The sequence below is a fragment of the Acipenser ruthenus genome, chromosome 1, assembly GCF_902713425.1.
Source record: "Acipenser ruthenus chromosome 1, fAciRut3.2 maternal haplotype, whole genome shotgun sequence".
In the NCBI taxonomy this organism is placed as follows: Eukaryota; Metazoa; Chordata; class Actinopteri; order Acipenseriformes; family Acipenseridae; genus Acipenser; species Acipenser ruthenus.
Genome location: NC_081189.1, coordinates 48,304,562 through 48,328,862, shown reverse-complemented (window position 1 = coordinate 48,328,862; position 24,301 = coordinate 48,304,562). Strand labels below are relative to the sequence as shown.

The window sequence follows — 24,301 nt, the reverse complement described above, 5'->3', positions numbered from 1 at the left end:
TGGGCAGTCTCCACGGCTGCCCACTCAGGAGCTATATCAGGGCGGAAAACCAGAGAGTTATTAGGGGCTACTAATAGCACCTTGGCCCGGTCCTGTCTGATTTTCTCCAGACACAGCGGGAGCATTGCGAGCGGTGGGAAGGCACATAACAGTTGACATCTATCGTCGGCGGGTCCCCGGCTCCTGTTATGGATAACCAAAGGGGACAGTGGATAGATTCCTGGGAGGCAAAGAGATCCATCTGAAAAGACACAGGGAGCTAGAGAGAGACCAAATGGTAGAACACGGAACTCATACGCTGTTACTTGAAAAGCAAACTGCAGGTACCTCCTGTGCCCTGGTGTTATGGGGATGTGAAAATACGCGTCTTTGAGGTCCACCGTGGTGAACCAGTCACCTGGCCTGATTGACAGCAACAGCTGTTGCATGGTTGACCTGTCTGTGGTCGAGAATTCGAGGGCACCAAGAAGTACCTGAAGTAGAAACCACCATGGCTAGTGGATAGAAAAACCCACCGGCCACACAGACATTTTACCGGCCAACATCGTTCCGGGGGGGTGACGGAGACAAAAGAAAATGCAAAAACAAGCAATGTTTATGAGCAGTCTCAGCAGGGTCTGAAAAAATCTGCCTCATGAGTGAAGATTTAGCTTCTGAGATGCGCTGGGCATCTGCCCTCTCCACAGACTGCATGCACACAAACTGCACTCACCAGCCCTTTCTGGAAGAATCATACATACAGTGCCTTGCGAAAGTATTCGGCCCCCTTGAACTTTGTGACCTTTTGCCACATTTCAGGCTTCAAACAAAGATATGAAACTGTAATTTTTTGTGAAGAATCAACAAGTGGGACACAATCATGAAGTGGAACGAAATTTATTGGATATTTCAAACTTTTTTAACAAATAAAAAACTGAAAAATTGGGCGTGCAAAATTATTCAGCCCCTTTACTTTCAGTGCAGCAAACTCTCTCCAGAAGTTCAGTGAGGATCTCTGAATGATCCAATGTTCTAACCTAAATGACTAATTATGATAAATAGAATCCACCTGTGTGTAATCAAGTCTCCGTGATAGTCTCAGAGGTCCGTTTAAAGCGCAGAGAGCATCATGAAGAACAAGGAACACACCAGGCAGGTCCGAGATACTGTTGTGGAGAAGTTTAAAGCCGGATTTGGATACAAAAAGATTTCCCAAGCTTTAAACATCCCAAGGAGCACTGTGCAAGCGATAATATTGAAATGGAAGGAGTATCAGACCACTACAAATCTACCAAGACCCGGCCGTCCCTCTAAACTTTCAGCTCATACAAGGAGAAGACTGATCAGAGATGCAGCCAAGAGGCCCATGATCACTCTGGATGAACTGCAGAGATCTACAGCTGAGGTGGGAGACTCTGTCCATAGGACAACAATCAGTCGTATACTGCACAAATCTGGCCTTTATGGAAGAGTGGCAAGAAGAAAGCCATTTCTTAAAGATATCCATAAAAAGTGTCGTTTACAGTTTGCCACAAGCCACCTGGGAGACACACCAAACATGTGGAAGAAGGTGCTCTGGTCAGATGAAACCAAAATCGAACTTTTTGGCAACAATGCAAAACGTTATGTTTGGCGTAAAAGCAACACAGCTCATCACCCTGAACACACCATCCCCACTGTCAAACATGGTGGTGGCAGCATCATGGTTTGGGCCTGCTTTTCTTCAGCAGGGACAGGGAAGATGGTTAAAATTGATGGGAAGATGGATGGAGCCAAATACAGGACCATTCTGGAAGAAAACCTGATGGAGTCTGCAAAAGACCTGAGACTGGGACGGAGATTTGTCTTCCAACAAGACAATGATCCAAAACATAAAGCAAAATCTACAATGGAATGGTTCACAAATAAACATATCCAGGTGTTAGAATGGCCAAGTCAAAGTCCAGACCTGAATCCAATCGAGAATCTGTGGAAAGAACTGAAAACTGCTGTTCACAAATGCTCTCCATCCAACCTCACTGAGCTCGAGCTGTTTTGCAAGGAGGAATGGGCAAAAATTTCAGTCTCTCGATGTGCAAAACTGATAGAGACATACCCCAAGCGACTTACAGCTGTAATCGCAGCAAAAGGTGGCGCTACAAAGTATTAATTTAAGGGGGCTGAATAATTTTGCACGCCCAATTTTTCAGTTTTTTATTTGTTAAAAAAGTTTGAAATATCCAATAAATTTCGTTCCACTTCATGATTGTGTCCCACTTGTTGTTGATTCTTCACAAAAAATTACAGTTTCATATCTTTATGTTTGAAGCCTGAAATGTGGCAAAAGGTCGCAAAGTTCAAGGGGGCCGAATACTTTCGCAAGGCACTGTATACTAGCTCCTCTTCTATGACAGTGCTATTGGTTGAGCCACCTGACATCATTCAGTGTGTTCATATGAGCATAAGAATTCCGATATTTTTCAGAAAACTAATTCCGATATCAAGTCATGTAAACACAGTTTTTGGAAAATCTATCAGAATATTCCGAAAGTCAGTTTTTGTAAAACAGCACCTAGAAATTTCCAATTAAATTCCGAAAACTAATAAAACGTCCATCATGTAAACACACTTTTCGGAAAACTTATTCTGATAGCGTACTGCACATGTGCAAACTTAGACCTTCATTCCTGCACGTGGTTTTAGAAAACAGAGAAAATAATAATAATCTGTAATCAGTCTGCATGCATTCATTTGTCTAGTTAGGGATAAAGTAATACATTTGTTAAAGTCTGTATGTATTTGTTAATAGCCCGTACTGAAACAGCAAATGTTTTCCAGCTTTAAAATGACGTGATAATTTAAAATAATGTCTGCAAAAGAAACTGGTAATATAGAACAGGATGAGCTGTTGGAAAGGCTGATTGCACATTGTGGGGAATCTGAATAGAGGTATAGGATAGTAATCTTTGAATTTAAGACCTGACACTTCGATAAAGCACTATATTGGATTGGTCTCTGTTCTATCGCAGAAATGTCCAGTCTTCAAATTGTACTTGGGCTACTACAGTACTTTGCATGCGAAAATATCCTGCGTTTTCCGAAAACTTCAATCCATACAGTTGAATTCTAATTAGATTTTCTATCGTTAATCATGTAAACACAGAAAGGTGACGTTTTAAGAAAATCAGTTTTCGCTTTGCCATGTAAACATACTGACTGACAGGAACTTTGCACCTTTTATTTTCTCTTGCAGCTGCCTTCTTTCTACCTCAGCAATGTAGTGCATAAATACTCTTACTTGTTTGTCATTCCTGTAAGTACTTCCTAGATTTAGCCCATTCTGTTCATCAACACTATATTATTAAAAATAATTTAAATAATTAAAAAAAAAAAAGCTATTTTCTTTTGTCACACTTTGACTGAGGATCTACTAAACATTAACTTGCTATGTTTTTTCAAGCTTTAACAAGTCAGTTCAAGACAAAATTGATTCCAGTAAATAGTAAATTCATCAAAATTCATTGTTAAGGATACGATTGTCATGGTGATTTTTAGTATATTTCACAGGCGAGTTGCAGAAAAAAACAAGAATTCACGAAAATGTCATGGAAAGGTCACCAAATAATGTAGGTTTAGCTACACCAACACTCAAGAGCTTTTAAATTGTACACAAAAACCAATAATATAAAGCCTATTGTTTTTTACTGCTGGCAAGTTTAAATGTTAGCGTACAAAACTTAGTTAAAAGTCCTTTCACACCAATGACACTCCTAAATAAGCTCAGGTGCAACCAATTGCCTTCAGAATTCACACAATAATTTAAATGGAGTCCATCTGTGTACAATAAAAGTGGTTCACATGATTTCAGATTAAATACACCTGTCTCTGTAAGGTCCAACAGTTGGGGAGTGCATTCAAAGCAAAGATACTACCATGAAGACCAAGGAGTTTTCAAAACAACTCCGGGATAAAGTTTGGAAAGGCACAGATCAGGGGAGGGCTATAAAAAAAATTCAAAGGCATTGACAATCCCTTGGAGCACAGTCAAGTCGATCATTAAGAAGTGGAAGATATATGGCACCACCCAGAATCTGCTTAGAGCAGGCTGTCCTCCCAAACTGAGCAGCCAGGTAAAAAGGGCATTGGTCAGAGAAGCCAGCAAGAGGCCAATGACAACTCTGAAAGACCTACAGCGTTCCATGGCTGAGATGGAAGAAACTGTCCAGGTGTCAACAATAGCTGAGGTACTCCACAAATCTGGCCTGTATGGAAGAGTGGCAAGAAGGAAGCCATTTCTGAAAAAAGCCCATGTAAAATCCCGCTTGGAATTTGCAAAAAGGCATGTGGGAGACTCTGAAAACATGTGGCAAAAGATTCTGTGGTCCGATTAAACAAAAATTGAACTATTTGGCCTAAATGCAAAGTGTTATGTCTAGCGCAAACCCAACACAGCACATCACCCAGGTAACACCATCCCTACTGTGAAGCATGGTGGTGGCAGCATCATGCTATGGGGATGCTTTTCATCGGCAGGGAGTGGGAAGCTTGTCAGGGTAGAGGGTAAAATGGAAGGAGATAAATACAGACAAAACCTGCTTGTCTGCAAAAGACCTAAGACTGAGATGGAGATTCACCTTTCAGCAGGACAATGACCCCAAGCACACAGCCAAAGCGACATTGGAGTGGCTTAACAAGAAAGTGAATGTCCTCGAGTGGCCCAGTCAAAGCCTGGACTTGAATTCGATTGAGAATCTGTGGCAAGACTTGAAGATTGCCGTCCACCAACAATCCCCATCCAACTTGACAGAGCTTGAACAATTTTTACAAGAATGGGCGAATATTGCACGATCCAGATGTGCAAACCTGGAAGAGGCTTACCCCAAAAGACTCACAGCTGAAATTGCTGCCAAAGGTGGTTCTACCAAGTATAGACTCAAGGGGGTGAATACTTATCTAACCAAGACATTTCAGTTTTTTTATTTTTCATTAACTGTTGATTCACAATAAAAATTCTCTTGCCTCTTCAAAGTGTTGAGTAGGTTGTGTAAATCAAAGGGAAAAAAATCCCATTTAAATGCATCAAGATTTCAGGTTGTAACATAACAAACTGTGAAAACGTCTGGGGGTGAATACTTACTATAGGCATTGTATGTATATACAAAATCAGCATGTGAAATTGTTTTCATTAACGTGTTCAAAATGAAACGGTATATATTTTTTCTTCAATAATAAGAACAAGACGTTTAAATTGGTTGTTTCTGAGTAGCCTACAGAGCACTGCCCCTTCAAACATAAAAACAAACAAAAAAACAGAGTTGAAAGGTCAAATCACACAGGCAGCACCATGTCCAAGAAATGGGGCATCATAAAGAATCAGAAAAAAAGACTAGAAACAGATAAACCTCTTGTTTTATCTACAGTTTGCAGGAAATAAATCTGTTCAACGGCAATCTAAAGTATTTTGTTTAGCAATGTTTAGGTTTTAGAGAAAGTGAATATTTATTTTCAATTGTGCATGCAGTTGCTACTTGGGACTACTTTGCTTTGAATAGTGTGTTCAATTGTTAAAGTTCCTGATTGCTCCACTAAATAAACCTGGTTTCAGCAGGTCTTAACGCAGTGCTCAATTGTCTATTTGGGACCCCATTGCACTGTCATCAGAATCGCTTTGGCGAATATGTTAATACCACACCCCGCAATTCATGCCGACATGTGGCGATTGGACAGGCGCTATATAGTGGCGTAGCAGTGTGGCGTGGTGGTTAGGGCTCTGGACTCTTGACTGGGGGGTTGTGGGTTCAATTCCTGGTAGGGGACACTGCTGCTGTACCTTTGAGCAAGGTACTTTACCTAAATTGCTCCAGTAAAAACCCAACTGTATAAATGGGTAATTGTATGTAAAAATAATGTGATATCTTGTAACAATTGTAAGTCGCCCTGGATAAGGGCGTCTGCTAAGAAATTATATATATATATATATATATATATAACGGAGCAGGACATGTCTTAAGAATACAATTTCAGCGCAGTGTACTTTTTTTTTATGTCTCCGCTCCATTTTTGCACCACAGAATTGGGGGCAAGCGCCGTTTGCGCTTTCACTTGCATTTGTGCTGTGATCCGAAAATCAGCCCAATGTGTTTAAAACAGCAGTCGCTGTATTAATTAAAACTTCACCGGTTACACTTTCAGGGAGGTTAAAATACTCACAAGTTGATTGCATTTGTTCAGCAATTGATACCCATGCCTTCTCCTTTTTCATCTGATCTTTATAATCAGCTCTATCGACTGCATATACGCAGGGATAAACATTGAGCAGTTTCGACAAACAACCGGTTATCCACTTTGGCGTTGTAATAACCATAGCAACTTAGTAAGCGACAAAGTCAAAGTTCAGTTGATTTGAACCGTCAGCGACTGCAGTTTGAGAAAGGAGATTGCCGGTAGAAAGTATAAACTGCACGGCAACACGACAGCGATGATTGCAGGTCGCCTTGCTCTTAAATGACAGTCGAGCGATGTTGAGTGTACAAAAACGTACCCGCCACTGTGGCGTATATGTGAAATTTACCCGCCACAGACCAAATTAACCTGCATTTGGCGGGTGTTAATTTCGAACCCTGAAACCTTCTTCCAAATGAAGAAGATGTATCGTGCAAATAGCCTGCTTTTGTAGCAGGGCTGTCACCTCCTGAGACAACACCACCGCGTCTAGCGGGTCCATGACCAACGTTGTAGTCACGCCCTGAATTGCCTGAATTGCACAGAATAGCTGGTCTGAACAGTAGTCCATGGTGCACTGACACCAATACTCCAGGTGGCTCCCTGAAAAGGCAGCAAGCTCCTAGGGTTGCTGCTGAGCTTGTGGCTTAGCCTGAGGTTTTTGCCTCTGCGCCTAGCAGCAGAACTTGTTAAATCTCCCATGGTGCGCAGCTGCGGGCCAGTTATGAAAAACACCTCTGGCTGTAGTTGCAGTCGGATGTGCCGGTCTATGAGGCTGTTGGGGCCTTGGGCACCAGTTTGTTGCTGGTTTGAGCGCTTGGGAAGGAGACTCACCAGCTCCTTTGTGGACTCCCGTGTGCGGCGAGAACGCTGTAGCATCTCATCCAGTGCTACACAAAAGGACAGCAACAGGACTGTTCAAGACCTGAACAAGCCCGGCTTGGTACTGGACAGGATCGGGGATGTAAGCCCTAGTTGGTAGCGGGTCGGAACCGGGACAGTACCAGGTTGGTTCAGTGACTTTAGCACTGGGTCAGTACGGTACCAGTACTGGAGCTATAATCTCAGCCCCGGTTCAGTGCGGTACAGTGCCGGGAACAGAGAGGGTCGCACGGTACGGTACAGACCCACCGGTTCGCAGTTACTGCCGATAGCACTGTACAGGGATGCCCACCTGTGCAAGCTACTGGCAAAGCCACTCAGTCAGTACTCACGAGACTGAGGGTAGCCTGCTTGTTAGAGTGAACTAACAGCTCTGTTGGAATTGGGTGCGGTAACCTAGGTCCCAGTTCAGTACCGGGTCAGGAACGGAGTGGGTCGGTGACCTCAGTAACAGTACGGTACAGGTTCACTGGTTTGCAGTTACTGCAGGTAGCACTGTACAGGGATGCAAACCTGTGCAAGCTACTGGCTAAACTACTCAATTCAGTACTCACACAAGACTGAGGGAAGCCTGCTTGTTAGAATTAAATAACAGGCCTCATAATGGTGATGCAAAAGCTGTCGCCAAAACGGCATCAAGATGCTGTGTCAGAGATTGCAAGCAATCACAATCAAAGCAGCCTCTTGGTCCTGCACAGTGCTGCTGAACCCAGCAGCTGCTATCACTACATGTGTGCTACAGCACACATTGCAGACAGACCTGCACTTAGTCTCTGAAAATATAAAAACAGAATGAGAAATGAAATCTCTCAACAAAATACAGTAACAATTACTTTAATTATACAAACCGTCTTGTAATTTTGGCCAAAGCCAAAATGAGCATAAAGTAACTCCAGCAGGAGCTATTGCAGCCTAGGGGAGAGAACAAAGTCAGCTGACATACTCTGCTTGATCCCTGGAAAGGAGCGACTCGAGCTGCTAGCTTCATGCTGGGCAGAAGGCCGCAGCGGGATGTAATGTAGTGCACAAATACACGTAATTAGTAAAAACTAATACAGCGATTATTTTTAATATTGCATATAATTTGTATAAAAACACAATAAATGTGAAACTCTACAGCAGAAAAAGTAATAAGTACTTATTGAATAGGCTCTCCTGTCACGTCAGTTTTTGAAAGGAAAAACGGCGCAGAGACCTGTGCACGCAGTCCTTTATAGTCTCGGGGGCGGGCATGTCTGCGTCAAAGCCGCTTTGTTATATCGTATTCAGGTTTCAGGTCTTCGGAGGTAAATACCCATTCAGTAATGGTTACATTTTGTACTTGAAAGGGAACACACTTGTTATAGAGGTGAGATGTACAGCATCTCCGCGACATCCACAAAGTGAAAGCACAGCTCTGTGTCGACACCAGACCCCCCCCCCCCAGATTGTTTTTTGCATTTGTACACAAATCAGTAATAGACCTGGGAGAAGCCATTTTGACAGAAAACTTTCACCCATTCTGTAACTCCTAATGCATATGCTTTTTGAAAAAATCACAGGTTGCACCCTTTTTACCATCGCATGCAATTGTTCACTTAAATAAACAAAAAGATATGATCAAATACCACAGAGGACATCCTGTAAACCTATCAATAAATAGGTGTGTATACACTACTAATTGTGCATGCCCTGTTCAAACAAAACATGTTTTTAATAAAGGGTAATCTTTAAGAATTTAGAAATTCCAAAGAGATGTTTCCAGTCTCAATATTTACTTAGATTTGGCCATGGCAGAGTAAACCACTTTTAAGAGGCAATATATTTTCAGTTATCCAAATTCCTCACTACTCATTTTGTTCCTAGTAATAGGGTCATGTTTTCAAAGACTCAAAGTTGCATTTAAAATTAAAAAATTAAAATTGGACTTTTGGATAATGAAGTGGCTGCTTTAATTAATCGTCCTGTTTTAGCTGTACTGCATTCTCAAATGCTGATGATATATCTATTATGTTTTTCATTTTTATTCAACTTTGCATTTGATTGGAGAAATAGATAAAAATCAGAATGGACTTTTTATTTGTGCTTACAAATTAATTCACACTTGTGTTCTTTTTTCCATACTCACCCATGGAATTGGCAGTGCGGTTACGATTTGGAGTTGTTAGAACAGCCGATTTGTTCTTGCTGGATGGAGTCTTTGGAGCAGGCAGCACAAAAGCATTGTCAGTCTTTTGGTTGGGTTTTGAATGGTGAACGTTCTCCTTATTTTCAAAGTTCCTGTACCAACCCCTCTCTTTGCTGGGAGACAGGAACTCATCATCCCCATCGTCAGGCACTGATTGAGTTTTGGACCGCTACAATGTAAAATAAAATTACAGAGTACATCAGAACTTATCTGAAATAGGGGATTAAACTGTACTATTAAACATGTTTAAACTTTACCATATTGTCAATGTTTGTAACCTAATCAGAAAAGCCATTATATGTGCCCACCATCACTATTTAATAGATTACAGTCTGCAACATGTGTAAAACATTGTAAATAGAAAACAGTGAAAATACTGAATATTAAATAAATTGTCCTACACTGTACCATTACTGTACTTATTAAAACACTAAGGTTCGATTGCACCAATGTGGATTAAATAAATCAGTTTAGTACTAAACTACGGTTAGTTGATCTGGGGTTATGTTTTAATCAGTTACATTGCACCAAAAAAATTTGGCATTTAGGACATGACATTGTCTTTTATTCCATGTGCAGGTGGGCGCAGCTCTGACTGAAGGTTGAGGGGCATTTGCCAGCCGGCTTTCATGTTTCTTATCAAAATGTTTCTGCCGTAGCTCCAGGGCTAGCTGCAAAATGCTGTCCCTCCGAGTGATTGTGTTGCCGGTGCACTCCTTGTACAAAACCAAAGCGTTGATGGCTGCCAGGTCCAAAACATTATAAAAAATAACCACAGGCCACCTGCAAGTACCACTATTGACAGAATACAGCTGTGCCATTTGATCCAGTATATCCACACCGTACTTCATTGCGCTGCAAAATGTCTCTGGCTTTCGTTTAGCATCAATCTCGATGGTCACTGATCTGTGCAGAGCTTAGAATACGCACATTTAAAAAAAAAAAATTGCACCGTCACACTCACGGTGGCTCAGTCGTTCTGCCTGAGAAATGTAGCGTAAATAATAATATATGGTTATGTAGAACGACTTTGAATACGATTACAATACGTTACTTCACAATGACGTTGATTTTATTACAAAGCCCAGACTAAATTGTCAGCTACACTGTATTGATTTCAATATGCCGCATAAACTGCGGGTCTGGCTGTTGAAGAAGCAAGTGCTTATAACTTATTAATTTTTACGATTCTGCAGCTGAAACACGGTATGGGTATTTAATTCAAATATTTAGTAACACTTAAGAACAGGCATGCACGAGATATTCACATACACAGAGATATTTAAATTTGAATTGCAAAAGCCGTTCAAAAAACAGCTATGGCGGTGCTAGTGTTAAACAGAGCAATACACACAGCTGTATTGCCTGTTAACATTGTTGATTATTTATTGTTGTCACGCCATCAGGCAATTGGATTACAAATTAAACAACATTGCACCTGGATTATCGTTGTCTGTCTGTTTCTTGATCACTGCTGCATTACCTTCACCTGCACAGTTAACCACTTTGCCGCAAACATAAAATAACTTGTTTTCATACAGTTCATTGCAAACTGTATTCTCACCTGTCAGACAAAAAGGTACAGGACCTTGGATCCGCTGTGATCTGGCACAAATGAACCTCTGCGTACATGTATATATTTTTTAACATGCCGCATACTATTTTTTATTGTTTTAAAAAACTGTTACATTTGTAATTGTACAACATGATATGTAAAAACACGATAAATAACTTTCTTTTCGCCTTTACTCAAATATACAATATAGTCTACACAGTCAAAGTGAAACCAGGTTGTTATAATAATAATAATAATAATAATAATAATAATAATAATAATAATAATGATGAGAGGTCGCACATTTCTGAGTTCCTCCGGTAGTGCAATAAAAATATATAAAAAAAACAGTTATTTAAACTCTTTCAAATCTTTTTATAATTTCCTTTTTCTAAAGTAGTAGTGTACCTTTTTTTTGTTAATGATTTGATTTTACTGTTTATTCTTTTAAAAAACAAGTTCTTCTTTTTTCTTTGTTCTCCCTGCACTTGCACTGCATGGGGGCCATTTTGCCTTTGTTTTCTGTGTTTGTTTCTATTTTAATTTCTTAATTTAAACAATTTAAATTTCTTTGCTTTTTAATTTATTTTTTATTAAAAAAACAATTATTTTCTTTCTTTTAGTTTTTGTTTTAAATAATACCCTCTCGATCGAGGGCTTTGTTAAGGCCATGGCCAACGTGGTGGGGCCATCGGCCATCGTGGCGGCCTCCAAAATGTACAGGAAGACCGTTTTCTTCCTAAAGTCAGTCAGGCCACCCTTGCAGGCCCTGGGGGAGATAAAAACAACCATCCACCCCATCCCCCTTGGGCTGCAAGGACCAGCCCCTCCATCACATCCTGTCCTTCCGACGCCAGGTTACCATCCACCTGGCAGGGCAGGACGTAGTTGAGGGGAGTTTCGTGGTCCCCTTCAAGGAGACGAATATGTAATTTTCTTTATTTCACGGAGGAGGTGCGGTGCTACCATGGCAAGGAGCTGGGGCAGCAGAAAAAGAGGTGCCCTAAGCTCAAGCAGGGCGCCATAACATCTGCATAAGCATCGTGCCCCTCAGAGTCCACCTCCCCCCTGGGGCCTTCTAAGGGGCCTGCAGGCAGGGGTAAAAATAAAAGTACCCATCCCCCTCCCAACAACATCTGAGGAAGGGGGGGAGGGGGTGGAAGGGAGAGGACTTAGAACGTGGAACCCATGCCAGTGACCACCACGGACAAGAAAGAGGGAGGGGAAGAACCTGAACGGGCAGAAGGAGGTGGTGTCCTGCAGGTAGATCCCCTCCCTGCTAAGACTGAGGACGGGCCTGAGACCGTGCCTCAGTCTGTTAAAGAGGGGCCATCAGGGGGGACAGAAATATCTGGTTCGGCAGTAATTGTCAAACCCACGTCTGCACCTTTTGTATCGATGGTGCAGACGATCCCCAAGAAGGTCCTCCCACCAGTCTCTCCTGCCGCGTCCCCTGGGGGTGGGACGGGGGAGGGGTCGGTGAAATTAAAAATTAACCACAGCCCAACAACAGTGTGTTGTGCTGCTCCTTTGTGGGGAGGGCAAAGGAGACCTAGGGGAAGAGGAAGACGCAGAGTCCGTCTGTAGCGTGGACTCAGATGTTGTCCTCTTCTCCCGCAGCAATTCCTGCTGAAGAGCTCCTGGAGTTCTTGGAGGCCTTGGTCCACAGCAGGAAGAAGGTGGAGCTGGCCCTGGATAAATGGAGGGACCTCCCCACGACCATACGATGTGTGAGGTTCTTCCTCAAGGCCGGCCACGCCGAGAAAACTTTGGGCTCGACCATGCACATTCGGGCCTGAAAGTTTCACAACCAGTTGGTGAGATTCGGGAGATCTCAGGGTCTTCTGTCAGGATCAGTTGGTGACGCTCAAAGAAGAGGATGTTTCATATCGGTATATTAAACCCCAAATGGGTGTAAGGAGAGTTTCCACAGGGCCCAGGTAATCTCCTACCTGGAAAAGGGGGGTTACTCTCTGTGCTTCCTGCAGGAAATGCACACCACTCCGGAGGCCGAAGCCAACTGGCTACTGGAGTGGGGGGCTGGAGGAGCGTCTTTCAGCCACCTCACTGACCAATCTTGTGGGGTGGCCTCGCTCTTCTCCCGGTCCTTTTGACCGGAAGTGATCAACGTGAACGAGGTCGTGCCAGGCTGACTGTTGTACCACCGGATCCAGGACGGGGACGCTATCGTTCACCTGTTGAACATCTACGCCCCGTCCACGGGTCAATCCCAAGAGAGTCCAGTTTTATCACCGGATGTTGGCCTACATGAGTACCATCAGCACCAACGAGTGCGTGTGGTCCTTGAGGGGGACTGCAGGCGGGGCAAGAACGCTACCCCCTCTCGTCGGCAGCTTTGAGGGAGCTGACTTCTTAGCTCTCTCTGGTCGACATCTAGCGATGGCAACCTCTGGACGCCTCGGCCTTCACCTTCATCAGGGTGAGGGCGGGGCGGGTGTTGCAGTCCTGGATCCACAGGTTCTACGTCTCACAGAACCATGCTCATTGCATTCGCTCCTCCGACATAAGGCCAGCGCCGTTCACAGACCACAACCTGGTAGCCATGACGGTGCTCCTAGTGCCAGCTGGGCATGCCCCTGCCTTCTGGCACTTTAACACCACCTTGGAGGACAAGCGCTTTGCGCAGTCTCGATCTCGATTCCCCACGTGGAAGCAGTGGTGGGACGTGGGGAAAGTGCAGATCAAGATCTTCTGTGAGGATTACACAAGAGGCGCGAGCAGGCGGCGGGACTCGCAGATTGAGCAGCTGGAAAGGGAGCGACTTGTTCTGGAGAGCCGCCTGGTTTGCAGGGACCAACTCGAGTAGAGTGCGTATGAAGAGAACATGGGCTTCAACCGACAGCCGTTCTTCTACCAGGACCTGCTCAAGACCATGTTCTCTCTTCTCTAACAAAGCCAGGAAGGAGGCTTTGAATAAGCTGTTCACACTGTGCACAAGTTATTGAACAAATAGCACAATCAGCAATAACACATGTAGACTTCTTGATATTTTTAATTACTAAAACACATTTTTTGCCAATATATTTTAGGACCTAATTACACCCCGGGGAATTACACAATTATGCGCCCGCGTAATTTTACGAATAAAACTTATCACCACGCATAGGCGCGTAATATTAAATTATATCGCAGTTAAGAGAATGATAGAGAAAAATACTGGTTCACACTGAGGATAAAGGGAATATTGATTGATTTTGCTAGAAAATGGCACTACAAAAGGTCCCATGTTGCAAAAATATCAGCAAAAGAGAGTAAAAGATTTTCTTTGTTTTGCTTTATACACTGTGAAGGTGGCACCCGATGCGATCCACAGCGCTCTACCGCCAGGGGAAATTGACATCAACTTGTTTTGGTCATTCACAGCTGACTGTTTTCCTAATTTGAAAACATTAGCTTTAAGATACATAAATGTAGTAACAAATACAGCTGATGCAGAGTGCAGCAACTTGCTGTATAATCTCGTCCTGTCTGATCGGAGGCATTCTCTTGCAGAAAACAAACTGAGAGAGCTGTGTTCCTTTATTTCAATCTTGGAATTTAGAAAGACTTAAAAATAATTCCATTGTTTTCTACTTTTTTTTTTAAACTTATGCTAGTATTTTGATATCCAGTATGAGAGAAGAACCCAATACAATGATTTTGTTACTTTGCACATACTTGAGATACTGCATAATTTTGCATAATTTTGATTTTTTTCTGTGCATAATTCCCTGGGGTGTATACTGAAACTTGCACAAATACACACACCTGCACTAAAAAAAAGGTACTTTACAAGCTGTTCGCAAACCATGTTGGCTTTTTTGTGGAGGTACCTGAACTGAAGAACAGCTCCATCTAAGTTACTATTTAAGCTACTGGAAATACCCAAGATGCAACAAAGTCCACTGCTAGTATATTTAAGGAAAACATTTGTATTCATTTACAACAAAAACTAGTTCTGCCTAAAATCAAGCAAAAAACAAAACAAAACTATTTTTTAAGAATCTATTTTCTAATAGCAATATAACCCTCATAAGAGAAGTACCTTTTCGTTATGTTAAATGCCCTCGTCTTTGGCTCGGGACATTTAACGGCACGAGAAAGGCCTTACCAGGGTTCTATTTCTGAAATCAGGGCATGCGCAGTTCATTTAAATCATCAGCCTCCAAATTAGAACACAGTATTATACAAATTCCAAAATCCAACATTATCTGTCAATTTAGTCTTGGAACTTTGGTGTGCCCGTATAAATTAAAAATATAAAACAGCGTTCCCCACTAAAATATTGTGGAGGGCCACAAGTAACACTGCGATCATTGGCGGGCCACATAGACATATCATAACCCCCTTATCCCCAAACATTAAAAATGGAATACGTTTAACTTTACTCGTTGGAACTTCGGAAACGAGTGAACTTGCTTGTAATATTCTGATAAAGTCGTTCGTAGGAGGTGGTTGCGGCGTGCAGGCAATGCTGCAGGCGGTCGTGCCTCAGTCTGTTACGGTGCTTGTTCTTTATTGAGTTCATTGCCGAAAAGCTGGCTTCACACACATATGTGCTACTAAACACGGATAGTCCCTTAAAAGCACAGGATACCAATGTGGGGTATGTTTCTTGAGGAACTTTAAACCAGAATTCAGGAACGGAGCATGTCAAATGTATCACTTGCATGTCAAAGTCAGCTTGCAGTTCCAAAAGTTCAGAGTCTGAATTGGCAGTTGCTGCCCCCATTTGTGCCAGTTCAATAGAGGTGGCTCTCACTGGTACAACAAAAGGATTTTGTAAAAAAATTGAACAAAACCTTCCTATTGCAAAAGTCAACAAATCGTGCTTCAAACCTCTCCCTCAGTTGAGTCATGTACGTCACAAATATCAGGTCTGTAGTGATCCTTCAGCTCAGGTCGTTCAGTGGTGATACACGCACGCTTTGCAAGTCGCTTATCAAAAGCCCTACTTTGCTTTGAAAGGAAAGCACACACTGAAGCATGTCACTCACCATTTTACGTTTTCCTTGCAGGGAGATATTCGGGGTGTTTAAATGGCCAGTCATATCTGTGAGAAAAGCTAGTTTTAATATCCAGTTAGGGTCAGAAAACTTTGCTTCATTTTTGCCTTGCTCGGTTAAAAAATCCCAAAGTACTACTAGCAAAGAGATCTTCAAAGAAATCTGTCAGCTTCTCACATACATCTTGCCCCCGAGTGTGGCCTTCAAGAGGCAGTAAACAGAGCATCTCCTCCCGAAACACACCATCTGACTGTTTTAGAAAACATACCCATACAAGTAGCTGTGCAATATTTCGAACATCGGTTGTTTCATCCAGTGCTATACTGAAGCAAGGCTCCTCGTTCAAGTCAGTCATCAGCTGTTCAGATACATCAGAACCAAGAGCCTCGCATTGCCTTGTAGCTGTACTGTCCGATAGCTGCAAGAGACGGATCTCTTTCAGTATTTTTTCTTTGTTTGGAAAGTTAGCATAAAGAATTTGAGCAGATTTAATGAAGCAATCCTTTATGATTTCCGCGTCACTCAGAGCTTTCTTACGTTTGAGTAAAATCCATATAATAATTCGAGAAGACGCTTCAGTAACTACCGATTCCTGCCCAGTTGCCCGAGTTAACAACTGCTCCTGGTAATTCAGGGATGTTTTCAGTTTCTTTATTTGCTCTTTTCTAATTCTAGATCCCATCGGAAAGCAGACTGAATAATCGCTGTGCACCGTTTTAAAATGCCTTTCCAGATTGCTCCGTTTCATGACTGACACGGATTTCTGACAAATCAGACAGATGGATTTATTTTCTAACTTCATAAAGAAAAACTCATCTTCCCAGACAGTTAAATTTTCTGTAATTAAGAGAATCATTTTTATTAGGCCTACTTCTCACACGTGTGCCTTACTTGTGTTGGTTGAATGGGAGGACTTGCTGCCTGGCACGAAACGTCTTCAGAATCAGAGAGCGCTGGGGACTCGCTTGTTGTACTTTGACTGGGAGCAGTATCGGTGGCTTCAGTAGAAAGCTCTTCATTTTCATGTCTTGTTCGCTTTTTGCGAATTAAAAAACGCTCCATTTTTTTATGGCTGCTTTCAATCCCTTTTCAAATTGCAAACCTCAGTAGCTATCACCGCTGTATTGATGCCGGCGGGAACTGACGTGTGGTCACGCAGTTCTCGAGCAACAACCAATAAGAAGAGTAGGATTTATGGATTTAGATTTTGTGATTGGCTGAATAACAAAAAAAGTAGGTGGGTTAAAGCAGCAGTGGAGCTGGTGAAAAGGGAATGAAAAATACACAAGTATGTACAAAAAAAAAAGTACTGTAATATAATAAAGATGTACAAAACGTGGTGGGATTATACAAAGGCAGCTGGAGGGCCACTTTTGGCCCGCGGGACATAATTAGGAATGCGGATATAAAATAATGTACAAAAGCTAATATTTTGCTGTCGACAGTGAAACTAATGAACTTGCTGATACAGATGTCTGTTGAACTGTATGTGTAATATGCTATAGTACGATATTGTCGTAAACTATCTGTTTAAATCTCTGCTAATTTAGTCTAGTGTGCCACAGAGTATCTGTAATTGAATAAAACAGCCTTGGCTTGTGTATTTCATACAGTTTTCATTAGATATGCATGTTATGTGCTAGAAGTATTGAGTTTAAACCATTAAGACTAAGTTTTTAATAGTTGTTTATAAAAATGTGCATGGCAATTTCTGTTAGGATTGTACTGTGTAAATGGGGAAATTTATTGATTTTGCTATATTTTATGACATTTGTGAGTTTTTTTTTTTACTACACTATATACGGGCAGTGTGAACCAATACAGGTTTTGGTTGGTTTTATTATTATAAATAATTAAGTTAAAATATCTATGTGAATGAACAAAGGTAAAAGATTGCTAACTTGACAAACATGCATTAGAAAACTATTCAGTACCATCAGCCAATCAGTTTCTAGCTCTAGCAGGCTTCTGTCATCAGCAGGGATCCTTGTTTTCCGCAATAAAAAAACCCTGAAATTCTCCGATTAAAATAAAAAGGATGCGTTATTCCACAATTAAAATAAAAAGGCTAAAATTGAGTCGTCGTCCACAAACGGTACTATTGAATAACAGTTAACACAGAAAGTATTTATTGGCACACTTTCAAATTCGAAGGACGTTACAAGCTCACCAGTGTCAATCAATAATATAAAACAAAAGGTACCATTTTACTTTAAACATTAAATACATCTGTGTAGTAATAATAATAACAATAATAATAACAATATTAATTCACATTGGGGGGTATGAAATCCAACTGTACTTGCAAAAATTGCAAAATAAAGATATTTGGGGTTCAGTCTTTTCATATAGCTTTTGAAGAGAAAAATGATTGAACACTGATTATATATATTTAACTGAATATGAAATGCCTTTCAGTTTATAGCAGACAGTGATTATATCAGCTAAGGGTAACAGTTAACCCTCAAGCTTCTGAACAACATTACACGCCACGTCTAGGCCATCACCTCTGATAAGAATAGCTCTTTTTTTTATCTTATCTTGGGCTATCTTGAACTTTCTGGTAGCACAGTTGTAAAATGCACCACACACCCTATCTTCAAGCTTGTAAAAATCCTGTATAAATATCTACTGTAACTCCATTTGTGTCAACAGTCTTTCCTAGACTCTTCCCTTGTATACATTGAATAAAATATCTACAGCTGATAATCAACCTGAATCCTGAGTCTCTTTGGATAGCGGAGAATAAATCCACTACAGATTTTGGCGCTGTGAGCAGAGTCCTCAATATGCTTTGGTTGTTTATCTGGTGTCTGATACCAGTCTACCTGGAAGGGTGAATACGTTTTAAACTGAATAAAACCACCCTCCGTATTTAGAGGCTACAATGTTAGATTGACTTAAATGCCATGTGTATTAGGATTAAAAGAACTGCATCAATTGTTTTGAGACCAGGATAAAAGGTATTATCAGGGGTATTTTGCCGCACGGCGAGTAGGTTTGGACTCTTTGGGGTTCGGCAGTAGTTTGACCAGCTGGTTAGGGTCGTAGTTTCTGCCTGTAAATCCAGGGAAAGGGTTTAACAGTAGGGTGATTAGTGATTACCACAGGCACGCAGTGTTAACTTTAGGTTAACGGCCTTGATCAAGTAGTAAGTATGAATGAAAGAACTGAATATGGAAGTAGCACAAATGCTAAAATCTATGAAAAAGTATACAGTACCATGAAAAAGTATTTGCCCCGTCTGATTTTCTGCATTTTTGCATATTTTTGACACTGAATGTTATCAGATCTTCAACCAAAACCTAAATATATGATAAAAGGGACCCTGAGTGAACAAATAACACGAAAATGTGATACATATTTCATTTATTTATTAAATGAAGTTATGCAACACCCAATGCCCCCGTGTGAAAAAGTCATCGCCCCCTTAGACTCAATAACTGGTTACGCCACCTTTAGCAGCAATAACTGCAACCAGTTATTGATCAGTCTCCTACAGCGCCGTGGAGGAATTTTGGCCCACTCCTCCATGCAGAACTGCTTCAACTCGGTGACATTTGTGGGTTTTTTGAGCATGAACTGCTCGTTTCAGGTCCTGCCACAACATCTCAATGGGGTTTAGGTCTGGGCTATGACTAGGCCATTCCAAAACTTTAAATTTATTGTTCTTCAACCATTCTGATGTAGACTTGCTTGTGTGTTTCAAATCATTGTCTTGCTGCATGAGCCAGATGCGCTTCAGCTTCAGCTCACGGACGGATGGCCTGACATTCTACTGTAGAATTCTCCGATACAGAGCAGAATTCATGGTTCCTTCAATGATGGCAAGGCAGCCAGGTCCTGATGCAGCAAAGCTTCCCCAAACCATGACACTACCACCACGTTTGACCATTGGTATGAGGTTCTTATTGTGGAATGCAGTGTTTGGTTTTCGCCAGACATAACGGGGCCCATGTCAGCCAAAAAGTTCCACTTTTGAATCATCTGTCTATAGAACATTGTTCCAGAACTCTTGAGGATCACCCAGGTGCTTTTTGGCAAACTTGAGACCAGCATTCATGTTCTTCTTAGTGAGCAATGGTTTCCGCCTTGCTACTCTGCCATGAATCCCATTTTTGCCCAGCGTCTTTCTGATGGTGGAGTCATGAACACTGACCTTAGCTGAGGCGAGAGAGGCCTGCAGATCCCTGGATGTTGATCTAGGGTTCTTTGTGACTTCCCGGACGATTTTACGCCTTGCTCTTGGAGAGATTTTGGCAGGACGGACACTCCTGGGAAGATTCACTACTGTCCCAAACTTTCTCCATTTGGACAACATGACTCTGACTGTGGTTCGGTAGAGCCCCAGAGCCTTAGAAATAGCTTTATAACCCTTTCCAGACTGATAGGCATCAACATATTTTTTTTTCCAGAGGTCTTCAGGAATTTCTTTTGTTCGTGGCATGATGTGCCTCTAGAACCTGTGTGCTGACAACTTCACTCTGATCATAAGGGCCAAAGTTAGTAAGATTTATATTGGGCAGGGCTGGCCCAAATCAGGCCTGGTTGTTAACCAAAGTACTCAAACAGCTGACCCTAATTATCCCTTTAATTGGGTTGAGTTAACTAGGGGGGGCAATAACTTTTTCACACCTGAAGTTTGCATGTTTGATTGCCTTGCACACCAAACAAATGAAAGAAGCACCAAACTTTGGTGTCATTTTTTCTCTCAGACTCCCTGTATATACTACTACAACCCACAAAAAAATCTGACCAAAATACAATGTGAAAAATGTGAAAAAATGCAGAAAATCAGACTGGGGGCAAATACTTTTTTACAGCACTGTAAATGGAACAACTGAGTATGTGAGTGGCAAAAATGCCAAAGTGTATGTAAAAATGACCAAAAGTGTCTGGGACCCGAAGTGGGTCCCAAGTCAACAGCGTGAATGGTGGAATAAACAGAATGAGGATTAGACAGACAAGGGAATTGTAATTTTATGTAGCCTGTTACCAAATGTCTAAGGGGCACTGGGGAGTGCATTGGAAAAAGCAAAAAACTTACAGCAAGAAAACACATTGTTGAGAGAGCAACTGAAAGTTTTGCAGAAATGTATGTCGAAAGCTAAAAGAACGACAAGAAAAGTGTGTAAAGTAGCAGGCATTAGAAGTAGGAAGGCTTTGAAAAATGATGATATTGATTGGAATCGATTAGAAGAAGATGCAGTCAAAGTAATTGCGCAGGTTATCCTCAGCATAGTTTGTTGGGAAGAAGACACAGTAAAAGTAATTGCACGGGTTATCCTCAGCATAGTTTATTGGGAAGAAGTCGCAATCTTGGTCATTGTGCAGGGTCATCCACAACGTCGCTGTTGGGAAGATACTGGTATCGGGTAATATTATCTGTTGATGTGTGTTATCTGTGATGTATTGACATCCAGTTAAGTCGAGTGAGTGCTTAGTTAAGACATATAGAGAGATCGAGATTGAGTATTTATGTGAAATCGTGTGTGTTATTTGTTGTTTGTCTATGATACAGGTTGTATATGAATCAGTAGTCTAATGAGGTCAATGCATTGGTAATGTTATTTGGCTTAATGGCATATTTACCAAACCAATTAAACATTGACTGAATAGACTCTAATTCAATGTTATGTTGGATTGAGTCCGGACGTCGCTAGGCCAGTGGCATACAGATTCCCCGTATCTCAATAACCAATCGGGTTCAATAAAGGGATTTTCCCAGAGAGGTGTGAAGTAACTCATATCATTTATTTGTTGTTTTGTGTGGTAGCAACAACTGTGTTGTTGTGAGGAGAATAGCAAGTGTAAAACTATTATCATAAGTACTGGTAGCAGTTTACAGTGTAAACCTTGAGGATTATAATGCACCCATAAGACTATAATCACTTTAATGGAACAATGGAGGAACGCAATGGGGGTTAGACAGAAAGAAGGAGAATCAGCACCGGACTGTGAGATACGCAGGTGGAAAGCATACAGGGATTATTCGGGCCTCTCTGGGCCAAAACAGGAGGACTAGGTATTTGTGCAGACAGTTTTGAGCGGTCTCGGAACACATTTGCAAAAGGCATTAGAGGTTGGAGTTAATCCAGGGAAGACATATGATGATATTATGAATTGGGCAGGGAATATAGAAAACAGGCTGAATGAAAAAAAGCAAAGAAAAAGAATAAAGCCTCTGTGTCTGCTGTGTGCTTCGCAGGCAATTGCCATGGGTGTGGCAAGCAGGGACACAGACAGAGTGAGTGCAGGTCAGGTAGAGATAAAGAGAGGCTGGGAGATATTGGAGCTGCCGTCTCGATAACTAACCTGTTACCAGGGATTATGTAATTATTGAAGGTATGGGTGGTGGTACAAAATGCGCTTTTAAATCTAAACCAACATTACTGGACATCGGATGCATGTATATAGTTATGGAGTTTTATGTATGCAACACAAGTGAAGGAACAATTCTAGGCAATGACGTGCTAGGACAAAAAGGGGCTATAATAAATTGTAAAAAAAAGGAGAAATGAGATGCACTGAAGTGGGGCAGGTAACCTTGCTCGCCTCGAGGGCAAAACAGTCAACTCGTGTTAGCCCTATTAAGCTGTATAATTGGGAAAGGCCCGATGAGGGGTGGGATCAAATTTTTAAGTCGGTGCCTGGGGTGTGGGAATCCCACAAACAAGATTGTGGAGAAATGACAGCATGGTGGCACGGACCACACACACACACACACAAGCATGGTACTCATGACCACACACACAAGCATGGTACTCATGACCACACACACAAGCATGGTACTCATGACCACACACACAAGCATGGTACTCATGACCACACACACAAGCGTGGTACTCATGACCACACACACAAGCATGGTACTCATGACCACACACACAAGCATGGTACTCATGACCACACACACAAGCATGGTACTCATGACCACACACACAAGCATGGTACTCATGACCACACACACAAGCGTGGCAGTAAAGTTACCACAGAGTCAAATGGGTTCACTGGTCTCAGACTAAACCATATAAACCAGTAGACACAACTGAATTCACCTTTGCTGAGTTCCCACAACCATTAGATAACTAACTATATTTTGTCTTCACAGAATCTAAGGAAAGCAGCAGCACTAACTCATCTTGTTGCAGGTATCGCAGGATCGAGACCCCGGGCCCCTTCGCAGGACGACAAACATGTAATAATGAATGCCCTGGGAACAATGATTCCATAGAATGGAACTATTGTAGGTGGTTCATTAGACAGCCAGGAAATGCTAGTGGAATAGATTGGCCCTGTGGAGCAGAAGGATCCAACACACACAGGGCAGAAGAATTGGTGATGCTAGGTACAACTTTGCTTTGTTCATAACAAATGATCAGCGCCCTAAGGGACCAAACACGACGAAAGATGACACCATAACGAGGGGTGGACTATCCGCAAATTACCATATGAAGGAATTATACAGAGTGAATGGCAGTATGGATGTTGGTATGGGAGCTGGGGGACTATTCCAAAGGGAGACATTACACAAATAAAAACAACTATAGATTATGGAAATGTTTGTCTAGCTCACCCTTGAATGAGACAGCGCGTATTTTGTTTGAATTACTCCACTGGGGCAGCAGTGTGGAGTAGTGGTTAGGGCTCTGGACTCTGGCTCTGGCTCTGGACTCTTGACTAGAGGGTTGTGGGTTCAATCCCCAGTAGGTGACACTGCTGTTGTACCCTTAAGCAAGGTACTTTACCTAGATTGCTCCAGTAAAAACCCAACTGTATAAATGGGGAATTGTATGTAAAAATAATGTGATAATAATGTATAATGTGATATCTTGTAACAATTGTAAGTCGCCCTGGATAAGGGCGTCTGCTAAGAAATAAATAATAATAATAATAATAATTAACATGCCGCGGAGGAGGAGTGTACACAGGCGACATACACTTAGGACCCAAAATTAATTTGCCCAAATTAGAATGCTGACATATGGCCAGGCCCCTAGGACGGGCTAGTTCCCATTGGGTCCACTGAAACATTATACACAGGGAGAACATGGCATAAAACACTGGTAAAAGTGGAACTGGATAGCACAGCTAGACAATACTATGCCCGGTGCCCAAAATTCCAAAAATTACAAAAAACCTTAAATACACTGAAAAGGGAAGAGAATTATTACAGGGCCAACGCAGGTTCAAGGACCAAATGAGGGCTCCTTGATGATGTAGCAGGCTAGTTTGGAGCAATTAATTCGGGGTTCAACTCCATTAATGGAGCTGTGCAAGAGTCACAAGACAGGAGCCAGTTCACCTTGACTGCCGACGCGATCCAGAAACTGGCCTCTGCATCTGTAATGGTGGGTCAAGGGACACAAATAACTGTAAATATTGTTAGGAGGGAAATGATAGCAATTGAACATGATGTTAGTCAAACTGCAAGGGAATAAAATTGTTTTATGTTAGGTTTTGCCTTAACACGTGACACAATGCTTGCTATTAGGGACTTAGACAGAGGAT

General features: G+C 41.9%; 1 protein-coding gene across 2 annotated transcripts in view; it reads right to left on the bottom strand.

Annotated features, from left to right (window-relative positions):
• Nucleotides 1-24,301, bottom strand: part of melk (maternal embryonic leucine zipper kinase) — a 74,353-nt gene that overhangs the window by 11,673 nt on the left and 38,379 nt on the right. For both annotated transcript variants that reach the window (XM_059025886.1, XM_034036008.3), the window contains exon 14: nucleotides 9,170-9,398. In XM_059025886.1, the coding sequence (XP_058881869.1) occupies nucleotides 9,170-9,398 (229 nt within the window). The remainder of the gene's footprint in view (nucleotides 1-9,169; nucleotides 9,399-24,301) is intronic.